This window comes from Montipora capricornis, chromosome 9, assembly GCF_036669925.1.
Source record: "Montipora capricornis isolate CH-2021 chromosome 9, ASM3666992v2, whole genome shotgun sequence".
NCBI lineage: Eukaryota > Metazoa > Cnidaria > Anthozoa > Scleractinia > Acroporidae > Montipora > Montipora capricornis.
In genome coordinates, this window is record NC_090891.1 from 31944773 (window position 1) to 31957272 (window position 12500).

The window sequence follows — 12500 nt, forward strand, 5'->3', positions numbered from 1 at the left end:
AAAAGTCCTTAAGGTCCTTATTATTATTATTATTATTATTATTTTTATTATTTATTAAGGAATGTTTTTATGCTTTCGCCTGACTGATTTTTCTCTTTGATACATAAGACTTTTTATGTACAATACGTTTTTAGACCAATATGTTTTAGATCATCATTTTAAATTATTATTATTACTATTATTAGATAGTTTTTTTTGATTAGCTTTTTCTTTAGTAATGCTTAATTGTTATTTTCCAATTTATAAATTATTCACATATCGTAAATAGTTTTCTATCGTGAATATATAATTTAGTTTTTAAAATTTGTAAATAATTTTGATATATAGTTTGAAATTGTAAATATTTACTAATTGTTTTGATAGTTGAAATAAAGTTTTTGTTATTATTAAAAAATTATTATTATTATTATTATTATTGTATGTGATGACTCGATTTTCCGGAGTTTCCGGGGATTGGCTTTATTTACAGACTATTTATTCCGGTCATGTAACAGTGTGTAACGACTGTCATACGAGGCAAGACAAGTATGTTTCATTTTAAAATACAGTCGACATATGATAACTTGAACCCTCGCTAACTCGAACCAAAATCGATTGTCCCTGGATTTCCGTTACACATTTACTGCATTTTTTACACTCGAACCTCCCGCTAACTCGAAGCAATTTTCGTTCCCCTTCAGGTTATTCTCTCAATATTTTTACCCTCAATAACTCGAACCACGGCTGTCAGTACGTGACAAATTAAAAAAAAAATGTATTGCAGTCCAAAAAATTTAAATTATTTTGAAGCAGCCCTGTAATGTTCAAGCCCTGTATCTTCATAAAGGGATGCAGCTTAACTCCTTGCTCCTGATAACTAGAACCTTTTTCAATTTCCCTTGAAGGTTCGAGTTATTGGGGGTCGACTGTAATGGTATTGTTAATATCTTAACATTTTTTTACCAACAGTGGGAAATGGGGAATTGGACGGATCATGGATTTTTCCTATATCGAATGAGAGACTTCCGTCTTGCAGAGCAATGCATCAACATAGCATTTTATTTTCAACCCGCTGTACGTCCCGAGTTTGCAGTGGAGACGTTTCTGTGCAGAGGTCTGATTCGGTACGAACTGAACAACGAATCTGGAGCACAACAAGACATTAACATCTCCAAAGGAATAGATTCAAGACTAGCTGAGGTAGGGCCAAAGACCGAATATACCAGGAGAACTCGAGTGATAAACTTATGAGGAAAGGTTACGTTTATACAAATGTGTAGCACTTATATTTTAGACAGAATTAACTGAAGAGAGTGTAGTGTAACGTGAAGTGCTAGATTTCTATCCCATATGAACCATGTGAGCGTTAGCTCTGCTGATGGAACTGGGCCCACACAAGGACAGAGAAAAACTCTGACCAGGGTGGGAATTGAACCCACGACGTTCGGGTTAGATCTCCGCCGGTGTGCGGCAATCCATTTAGTCTTTATTTCAAGGAAGTGTATATTATAAGTAATGAAGATTTCCAGCGCAGTCATATCGATTCTTCTTGATTTTCCTCAAACTCCTCAACCAAGTTCCCACCATAAATATTCTCCAAGTTCGGTGCCCTGTGGCTGACATGTGATTGTCGGCGATAGGACAACGAATTCGCTGGTTGACTAATCTCACGAATTAGTCTCTGGCTATTTCCTAGCGCTAGTTGAGGTCGAGTTTAGACTGCTAGCATTCCCTTCTTTGACAGTACAGTCGAGAAGTGCGCTTGCTGAGGCAATAGAAAGGCCGAAAGAGGTTTGGGAAAGCAGAGAGGAAGAGATGCTCTTCCCCAAGCTTCTCTAGACCATTTCTTTTGATTGCCTGACAAAACACAATTGACTAACACTGCATGGCATAGAAGGGACTCCCTAGTAGTTTAGTCGGAGCAGTCGAATTTAATTTGAAGCAGTTGTAGTTTCCTTATAGCACACTTTTCTAACCGCTTTTGGTTGAAAATATACTCGGACAATCCAGCGAACTTCTCCACGTTGTTTACAGCGATATCCCCAGCAGCTGGAGCCATGCCTTACAGTTTCAGACTGAAAAGAGATGCTACCTGTCTTTTTCAACCATTTCAACCTAATACGGAGCTGGTAAAAAGCCAAACCACCGAAAAAAAATATTTATCGTGTACAACACGAATAATTGAAGTAGTGCGATGAAAACTCCGACATGAGACCTTTCTACTCATTGTTTTCTAGGGAGAAGCTGTTAAACAAAAAGAAAACGCGTTTGAAGAATTCAAGCAGCGAAGTTACGAGAAATCGCTGAGATTATTTCGTCTTGCACTCATGCTGCATCCTACACGTAGCTCTAACTGGGTGAAGTTTAAACGATCCATTGAAAGCCACCAGGCAACGGCTTACTTCAAACTGCGAAAATATGTCGACGCGCTCGAGATTGGAGAGCAATCCTATATGTCAAATAAGACATTGAATGCGGTGAGCTCAAGTTTTGTCATTGCCTCCAGTGGCATAAATAGTTATCATACGGCCCTCTTTTGGTGCTTGAGATTCACAAAAAAAGTTGTTGAGTAGACTGCCACTCTTCTACATTACTTATATCGGATACTGAATTGCAATTGAACTCATTTTTATGTTTCCCTTTTCTGCGACACTGCCAGCTTCCGTCACTTAATACTAGCTTGATCCTGAACCCTCAGTTTTATAATATCTCTACGTTCAGTTTCCGGCATGTTAATGAATGAAGTGAGTAAAATGTTTGGGCCACTTTCATTAATCCCTTAATCGGCATTTTACCCCTAGTTTGTTGTCTGCTTTTTACATTGACTGAAAAAAAATTGAAAGCCAAAACATTAAGGGTGAGTTCGATTGACCCTATTCCCGAATAAGAATACGTGGAGTGATGATAAAAACGGTATGTTTGGCGCGTTTCGAAGCAGCAAGGATAACAAAAATATGTTTGAAATAGCATTTTAGCAGATATTTGATAATTTTAATGGTCATGTCTCACTTTTGTCCACTTATTTAAGTATCCTGTAAGCTATGGTAGTCACAGTCTTAATGCAAAGACTGTGACAGTGATTTTTCTATTGCGAGGGCCATTGATTGAATCGTAGCTCTAGCCCATACTCCGTAAAGGAGGGTCGGACACCAGTTTATAGGCCAGGCTATACTGGCTGTGCAAGTCATGTTGCAAATTGCCTCAGCCGTATCAAGCTTTTAGCTCTTAAAGGCGGTGACACACTGTTAAACGTTACATTTTTTTAACCAACAAGTGTTGCGATTCTTGTTCAACCAATGTTGAACAACCACCTTGAATTCTGAAATTAGCCATTCATTAAGTCGAGCGTTATTGCAAAATTTTGGAAGGAAATCTCAAGAGACAAGGCCTACTTTGTTCAACAAGATGCCAATAGTTAAACGACGTTAAGAAGTCATTTCCCATTTTCAAGAAGCAGATGACACACAGTTGAACGTTTGTTGTTACGCATTGTTGAAGGGTGTGTCATCAGCTCCAGAGATGGACCGCACCGATCACATTTTCTCAGTTGAATTAAGGCTACTCTGATTCCACTGGCATTTAGCACTTTCTTGTTTGACTTACATGCATGATTTTCCACGCAGGAAGAAGGAAAACGTTGGAAAGAAAGAGGAAATGAGCTTTCGAAAGAATCGAAAGCAGTGGATCTTGCGATTCGCTGCTATTCTCTTGCACTCAATTATACACCTAAAGGAGAAAAGGAACTTAAGTCTACTATTCTTTCAAACCGATCCTTGATGTACATTAAAAAGGGGGAGGATAAAGAGGCCTTGCGAGATGCTACACGATGTGTAGAATGCAATCCAAAGTGGGCAAAGGTAGGAATCCAGTTTGATGATCAGTTCATTCGCAACGACAAGAGCACATGTTAATAATCTAGGCGAGCTACTCAATAGTGTACTTGAACTATTCATCGCGCTAGCATTTTTGAATGCAGGCCTTTCTGTCATTTTCATTTTCAGTTTGCAAGAAGGTATTCATGAGTTTGAAAGCCTGCCAGGGTTTGATTTTCTAAATATGACTTACTTTGGGATTTTTTTAACATTTTCGATTTTGCACGTCTGATGCTTGAAGTTCACAACAAAACAAGGAAAAATTACCCGTTACAAAAATGAAGCTGGCATCCGCGTGCAATAGAAAATATAAACAATCTACCACTTAAATTTTACGAAGCAGATGTTAAACACTTTATCTAGATAGGATTTTTGGTTCGATAAATTAAAATAGCAACAATGGAGCCTGTTTTGAAAAGGCATTTGAATAGTGCTTACGAAAATTTTAAATTGCCGCTAAAAATAAAGTCGAATTTTCTATATGGGATCATTCTCCAAATTATCCCAAACTCATAAACTGTAGCCTACGGATATAGAAGGTACTCATTATCTGAAAAATTGCCTGGTTTTCGTTCGAACACCTCTGAAATAGGTCGACTAATGCAAAGCTATTTTGGTTAAAACAGATACCGTAGAATTCCGAAAGTAACGGCTACCCGAAAGTAATGTTAATTTTTTGCCCTCCTATTAAATCCCGAAAGTAACGGCATTTTGAAAAATTACCCCAAAACGGTAACAAAACACTGTTGTGACAGTTGACGGTATTTAATGTTCATTTCAAGCATTACCATACTTTCTGTCGACTTACAAAGAAATCTAGAACTTGTAAAAGTTCTTCTCTTGTAAAAGTTTCTCAAACAATGAGCGAGTTTGAAAATTAACGAAACTTTAACTTCTTTGGGATGCTTGAATGGCCAATTGTGTAATTCTTAAGGCCGCTAAGATTTATTTCATCATGGTGTTGTCCTGAAGTTGGCAAAGCGATTCCGCACTTAACAAAAGGAGCAAACAATTGCATCTCGGAGACGGCGAGAAATCTCTTGCCACACTTGCCCTCTGCTTTGCGTAAAAAAGACCCTTCTTTCGCTGGCGGTAACTTTCCCCTTGTCGGGGTTTCGTGTCATTGCCTCTGTTGCCAGGCGATCAACAGCTTTTTTGAATTCACTGTTGACTGTAACATCAAGGGGCTGAACTTTACTTATAGCTCCTGGTGGGACTAAGGCCAATGTGGTCTTGCATTCATTTTGCAGGATTTCCTTGACCTTTTTCGTCGTTTGTGCTTTGTGTTGGTCGTACACAAGAAGCCTAGACCCTTTTGCATTTGCGCTGAAGAAGGTACTCTGTGAATTCCACAAATGCCTTACCCAGTAGATCATCATTTCTTCATCGCACCAGGCGTTCTCTTGAAATTTTCAATAACATGTGGGTCATATTGTTTCACTTCTTTGTCAGGGATTCGCTTTCCTGAGCACTTGAATATTAGAAAGGGTTTTATGCATTGTACTCCATCTGCAAATACCGTCAGCTGCACAGTACACTGCCGTTTTTCGTGGCCACTACCAGTGGACTAGGTCCACACAGTTTTTTCTCCTTTCATTTCATAGGTGGCCCCTTTGGTGTTGGAACGAAATTGCAGGGGGGTTTGGTCCATGTTGGCAATGTCACTTAAATTCCAAGGACCAACAATGCCATCTTTAGGTAGATCCTGTTTCACCTTAATTGCCATTCAGCGAATATACCTGTGAAATTGTTGAATGTTAACAACACGCAGGGTCTCTCTGGATGGCTCTGGGCAACATTTGTCGACCTGCGAAGAGCTATGTGATAACGGACTTAGAAACAAACAAACCAATGGTCAGACATTTTGAAATCAGCATCACGGTACTTTTCCTTCATTATTTCTTTACATCTGTTTCAGAATCACCACTCGTTGACTTTGATACCTTTACTTCGTAATTCTTTGAACTCTTTGTAGAGCTGCTTCTCCATTGCAGGATAAGAAGCCTGTCTTCCAGCAACTGGCTTTCTGGACTTTTTTGGATCGCTCCGTAGCTTAATTTCTTGTGCAATCCAAGGATTATAGGTGCTCGACTTTAATTCAACTTTGTACCGTGCTTTAAACTCTCTCACTGCTTTTGCCTTGTTTTTGAATTTTTTGTACAAGTCAACAAATTCTAGTTTTTGCTCACGGGTCCACTGTTTTCTCGTAAAAAATTGTTGATTTGGTTGTCCACCTTGTTTAGTCTGAGGGAGTTCAGCTGGAGATGGGTGTTGGTTTAATGATTCAGGTTTTTCAGAGGCCAGCTCCTTGGATTCTGGGATCTTGCTTGCTGGAAACATGATCGATGCTAGGATGAGATCAGTGGTCTCTTCAATCCTTTCTTGGCATTTTTCACAAAATCCGACGTGTCTCATTGGGCAGTAATTCGCTTCACTTACTGTTTGAGCTGTCTCTAGTCACACAAGGCACAAACCGATGTGTCGCATTTTATACATTTATATTTCGTTTCCCTTGAACAAACTGAGCACGCTTCGTCCATTGTGGATTTGTGTTCAACTTAGTACAAAAGCTCGGATGAAAGGTCAGTTGCATGCCATGTGATTCTTATGTACTTGTCACACACACACACGCACAATGACAAAGTAACACATTCAGATGCTCTAAAGCTGACCTTTGAACATTTGGTCCAAGACCAAAACTGTTGCGCTGCATGTATCTGGAACTTGAACATCTGTATCTGGAACCAGTTGGTTTATATGGCTTCTGCATTTAATCTCTTCTGTACTATCAAATCATGGATAAAAGGAGATCATGTATGTAAAGCCAATCCACGCATTAATTCGACATGTGATTGTTATCCTGAGCCACAAAATACTCATTCATCACACGCCATTATTGTTAAGATGAGGTAAAACAGCACGCATGCAGCAGAGCAGACAGTTGGACATGTTCCCGACACTTTAGGTGAAGTTCTCTTTCAGCCTTTAGCTGACAGCAATATAACTGTCAGTGCAAAGATCACTGGACAATCCAGAAGTGCGCGAGAGGGTACTTGGGTCCAAGGAGGAGGCCTCGAGTTTTTATTAAACAAGCCCTACCAGAATTAAAGAACTCACTCAAAGAGAAACTGTCTGCGCTCAATCGTAATGCTGATGGAACAGCTTGACTGAAGAACTTTTCAAGAATCGTTTGTACATGATTAAATCAGTGAGTGAAACGTACGAACGCTGCAATACTGTATTGAAATTAATTTTTCAGCGAAGAGTCAAAATATACTGTACAGTTTAATATTAGTGATTGTGCATGTATAGCGTACCGATTAAGGTAGTTTGTTCATCTGGTTATGTTACATTGTAGGAATATGCACAAATGGAATGACTTTTAAATTTCACAATACATGTCCTCTTTTCTAAGACCACTTCGAGTTACAAACTTTTTTTACCTATCCGAAAATAACGGCTACCCGAAAGTAGCAGCCCCTTTTGCCTGTAAAATCCGAAAGTAACGGGGGCCGTTACCTTCGGAATTCTACGGTAGACGTTTGACCCTGGGTCATGTTGCCATGTACAAGTCACGCCCTTTCATGCATCATGTCGAACTGATTTTTATTATATACGTACCGAGTTTTACACTCCAAAAAGCATCGAGATAAAAATAGTCCCTTTGCGCTAGAGAAGCCAGCTGATTTGTCATACGATTTTTTCACTGGCGAAAAACGACGTATCGACGCTTTGATTGGCTATATCGTTATTTTCACCAGTGAAAAATTCTCGTATCAGCCTTTTGATTGGCTAATATGATGTTGAACTTTGGCACGGGTGGCCTGTGCACTGACAACGACAGTAAAATTTGTAAACATGGCGGCCGACTGGTGTATGGTTTTCAAAGTTTTTGATCTTTTATTGCTTAGTTTTCTCCACAAAAATACTTCAGAAGATCTTAAAAAGTTTTAAAAGTGCTCAAGCGAGGTATGGAAGGTAAAGATTTCTTTTATTTAAAAAAAGTTTTATTATTTGTTTTGGACTTATGTTCATGATCGGTGGTTTGATAGCCTCTCGATTAACACTTTCCTCGTTAACTTTATGATCTCTGTACTTATATAATAAACAAATTACTTCATGATTGGCTCGTTTGTACGATTTTTATTACTCACTCGTTGTGAAGGATCGTTAAACTCACTCGTTCGCTTCGCTCACTCGTTCGTTTACGCGATCCTTCACAACTCGTGAATAAAAATCGTACCTACCATGAAGTAATCTATATAAACCTCAAAAACTATTTGGATACTATTACCCTCTCCTAAGAAGTACAGCCTTCCTTTGACCAATAGGCCATTTTACAGTTGTTTGCTCAGCGACCAAGCCTATGAATGGCTGTGAGGCTGCCGGTGACCTTGCATTGATACAGACCTCACTGCTTTTATCATGTAAATTGTGTTGTTGTAACGCTAATTACTCCATATTAACATTACAAAAGCATGAAGGTTTGTATCAAAACAGGGTCACCGGCAGCCTCGCTTCCATTGCTAGGCCTGGTAACTTAGCCACAACTGTAAAATGGTCTATTGTGAAGCCGAAGAGAGTCAGATTTGTACGATTTGCCATGTAGAGTAGACGCGGTCTGTTCATTCGAGACTGCCAAACATGAAGTCAACAATAAATATTCCCACGGTTTAGGAAATGGCCTGTTTATGTAATCCTTACCGTTAGTTAAATAGAAAAACACTCTAGTGCAATTTGGATACACTTTAGCATGGGGTCTGGAAAAGCTGGAATCCGGAAACGGATCCGGAATCGGAATAGGAACAAGAAAGGTCAATGATATCCAGTTGTTTTATTTGAGCTAAACAAGTTGAATGTTATATTACACGCTTTAAACTGCAAAATTAATTTTTAGGGATATTGTTGTGACAACAAACTTCGTACCACTGGCGTCACTCCTTTTTTGAATGACTCGAGTTATGAAAATGATTGACATTGAGACTCCTCTTTGTCCCTTGGTGGCATGGGAGCAACATTGTTACTGAAGTCATGGATAAAAGGATTTCAGAGAAGAAAAGTAAAAGACAAGAGAATTCACCTTATTTATTGAAATAAAATATTAAGGTAAACAACTACGAACCTCGCTTTCCAGATCTCGCCGCATTGGAGATCAAGGAGAAACACGGGAAAGGTGAGCACTAGCCTGTGTGGCAGGCATTCGAAGGAAAGAGAAGGGAAAGGGAGAACAGCAGGAGAACGAGGAGGGCGCAAGTGAAAGGACCCCCTAATTAATTTGCATACATAAGACAGCTGGGAAATCTCTAAGTGTCAAATGGCATCAAAATCAAAAATGTTCACAGGAAAATGTGCTACGCAGGAATGCTGCTTACCATGCCATTATTCCAAAGACTCTCTCGGCAGAGAGTAGTGTGAAACCAAAACACCATCGCCCAAAAAAGGAGCAATCTTTCACCGATGTGAGATGAGTTTGTGAAATGAGTTTACTGATGGAATATGTCTCAACAAAATGTTGTATGAATTTGTTCAGACCATCACTGAAAAAGAAATCGTTTGGTGTTGTATGCCTTACTGAACGACCAACAATTAAAGTGGCTGGAACCCATTAACAAAAAAATTACGAAAATTCTTCACAACTTGTTCACAACCTGTGTGTAAGGAAAATTAAAAACGATAATGTCGAATTTGAATCAGATCAAAATACAAAGTTGGCAGCGAGTTTGAGATCGATTGTTTATGTGAGGGCTCGAAAACAGGGCGACGTTGAATTTAACCACAATAGGTTGGTAGTGATTGACACAAATTTAATTCTAGCTAGCCAATCGAAAAAACAATAGCTTTCCCCCCTTCTTCCACACGTTCCCTCCTCGTTCTCCCACAATTCTCCCTTTCCCATCTCTTTCCGCTTTGAATGCCTGCGACGCAGGCTAGTGCTCACCTTTTGCCGTGTTTCTTCTTGATCTCCAATGTGGCGAGATCTGGAAGGCGAAGTTCATAGTTGTTAACACCTAACATTTTATTCCAATAAACAAGGTGAATTTCTTTTGTCTTTTGTGGACTCCTTTCATCCATGGCTTCAGTAAAAATTTCGCTCCCACGCCACCAAGGGACAAGGGGAAGTCTCAATGTCAATCATTCTCGTAACTTGAGCCATTCAAAACAGGAGTGACGCCAATGGTACGAACTTGATAGTCACAACACTAGCCTTAAAAAGCAATTTTGCAGTTTAAAGTGTGTAATATAACATTTTAAAGTGCACATGACTCGAAATTTCACCACCATCTTTTATTTCATAACCTTAAAATTCAGGGTTTGCTTGATAGGATCCGGATTTCGTTTTTATAATCTTCCTACAGATGTCCGAAGTGAGTTTTTTCGGAGCACCAACTTCAGCATTTTGGCCAAAAAAATGCGACATTTCCCGCGCGGCCAAAACTGTCTTCATGACGTCATCAGTTGTGTTAGATTTCCTACAAAGGAGGATTGAAAAAAGGAAAGTAGACTAAATTTGTCCATAAACGCTGGCTCGGTTTCAAACCTACCTGGCAAACCTACGAAGACTTCCATCCGGTGCTGTGTTTTGCACGAAGGGTCCATCTAGCTGATATGCCTGGGGTCTGAACATTTTAAGAAACGAACTTTCTTAACCATAGACCTAGTAAAAAGAAAGGAAGATCAACAGATCGAGAATGAAGGAAGGGTCAGTGGGAATTGATATGCTTGCACGGGTGAGCCTATGCTCTCGATCGACCACTTCGTTCTGTGCCATATCGTTCCAAGTCATATGGGTCCACTTCTACAATGACAATGAATAACGACCTCCCTTTTTTTTTGGAACTCGGATATCAATTGAAATACACTTAGAGCGTTCAGTGAATATCAATCGACCAAGTCCCAAGCCTGCCTACAGATCGTTTTCACTGTCACGCCATAAAAAATAAATTCGAAGCCGTGCAATGGAAAAGGCCAAGAATGTAAAATGTTGTAGAAGACGAATGCATAAACAACCTCACCAAGTCTGCTTACTTTTTACTTGCGAGACAGTACACGTGAGTTTTAACACCTGATATACTTGAAACGTTTAAACTGAAGAATAATCATACAGAGAGACATTTTATATTTCCAACCAAAGCAAATTTCATCGTTTGATGTCACGCAAGTGACAATAAGGAAATTCAAAATGCTGTATTTTCAAAACCAAAAACGTTAAGGAACTGGTAACTTGTAAAAAGATTTATTTCTAGGTCTCTTGTATAGATAAAAATCCGGAAGATTTCATGGTTTTGATTTTAGAATATGCAAAAACCATCTAGTCGTCGAACGTTCGAATTCTGTAAAAAATCACCTCGCGTCTTTTAATAATGAAATGTATGCAAATGGATAATTAACTCAGGTTCTCAGAGATCCTTAAGCCCACAGAGGAGGAGAGCTGTAATCTGGATACCGAGAACTGAAAATAGAAGCAAAGGGAAAATGCAATTGACGGGCTCAAGTGTGATGTTAACAAACCATGAGAATTTGCCCAATGTGGATTTCATGCAAATTGTTGTTCTTCATTAAATAACTTAACTACAACTGCCAGTAGAGAAGATCAGGGAATACTCTATATTGCTGAGTGCGCTTTTGCCACTTTCAATCGTAAATGTTGGAGTAAAATACGCTAACAATGGCACTGAATCTTCGCACAAGTTGCAAGTTTACACAACTGATGACGTCAAAATCCTGAACTGGATCCCAGGCCCTTGTCTCATATTTTCCTCAAAAATATGTGAGGTTTCGTCGTATTTTAGATATGTTGTACAGAAATGTTCCTTAGACCATTGCATTTTACATTTTAAAATAAAAAATGGTGGTGAAATTTCGAGTCATGTGCACTTTAAGCTGAAATGAAACAACTGGATGTCATCAACCTATATTGTTCTTGCTCCGGTTCCGGTTCCGGTTCCAGTTCTGTTTCCGGATCTGGTTCCGGATTCTTGCTTTTCCAGTCGCCCCTTTGGCATTGCCTAACGGCTACACTAAATAAACACAGCACACGAAATTGAGCAAAGTGTATTTTATTGATTTTGTAACACACCAAGGTGGGCTTGTAGCTAGGAACCATATTCTTAAAATAGTCTGCATAAAGCAAGCTTATTCTTGTTACAGAATCCTAAATGAATATTTTTATTATATACGTATTACCGTCAGCAAAGTTTAATTGCACTGTTCGTTTTCAAAAATTTCCACTACTCAATTTCTCTGCCTATTTTGTACAGCCCAACTAGACACAAAAAATTTGCTCTACTCCATCATTCATCGGCACATTTGGCACAATAACTGGTCTACATTTGCTAACATCAGAAAGCCATCGCATAGTCCTATTTTGAGCGCCATGGCTGACGTGGAGGAACTAGTTACCTCTTTTTGCGAAATTCTTGGTAGCCAATGTGGGTTCCATCCAAAGGATAGGTCTCGAACTGTTGACATTATCCCATTGCTTTATTGCACACGGGCTTTCGACGGGCACAAGTCAGTGCTTGCATTCATGGCAGTTAAAAATGAAGTGGATCTCATTCTGTCAAGAGTGTCAGTTTTTTCACTGCTGAGAAATATTGATCAGCTCAACAATGTCCTCGCCCTCGGGAGTTACTTGGTTTGAGTTGGAGA

At 39.2% G+C, this 12500-nt stretch overlaps 1 protein-coding gene across 1 annotated transcript in view; it reads left to right on the plus strand.

Moving 5' to 3' along the window:
* LOC138014976 (TPR and ankyrin repeat-containing protein 1-like) overlaps window positions 1-12500 on the plus strand; it is a 79100-nt gene that overhangs the window by 5476 nt on the left and 61124 nt on the right. The window contains exons 2-4 of the mRNA XM_068861870.1: window positions 949-1179; window positions 2217-2456; window positions 3603-3836. Coding sequence (XP_068717971.1) covers window positions 949-1179; window positions 2217-2456; window positions 3603-3836 — 705 coding nt within the window. The remainder of the gene's footprint in view (window positions 1-948; window positions 1180-2216; window positions 2457-3602; window positions 3837-12500) is intronic.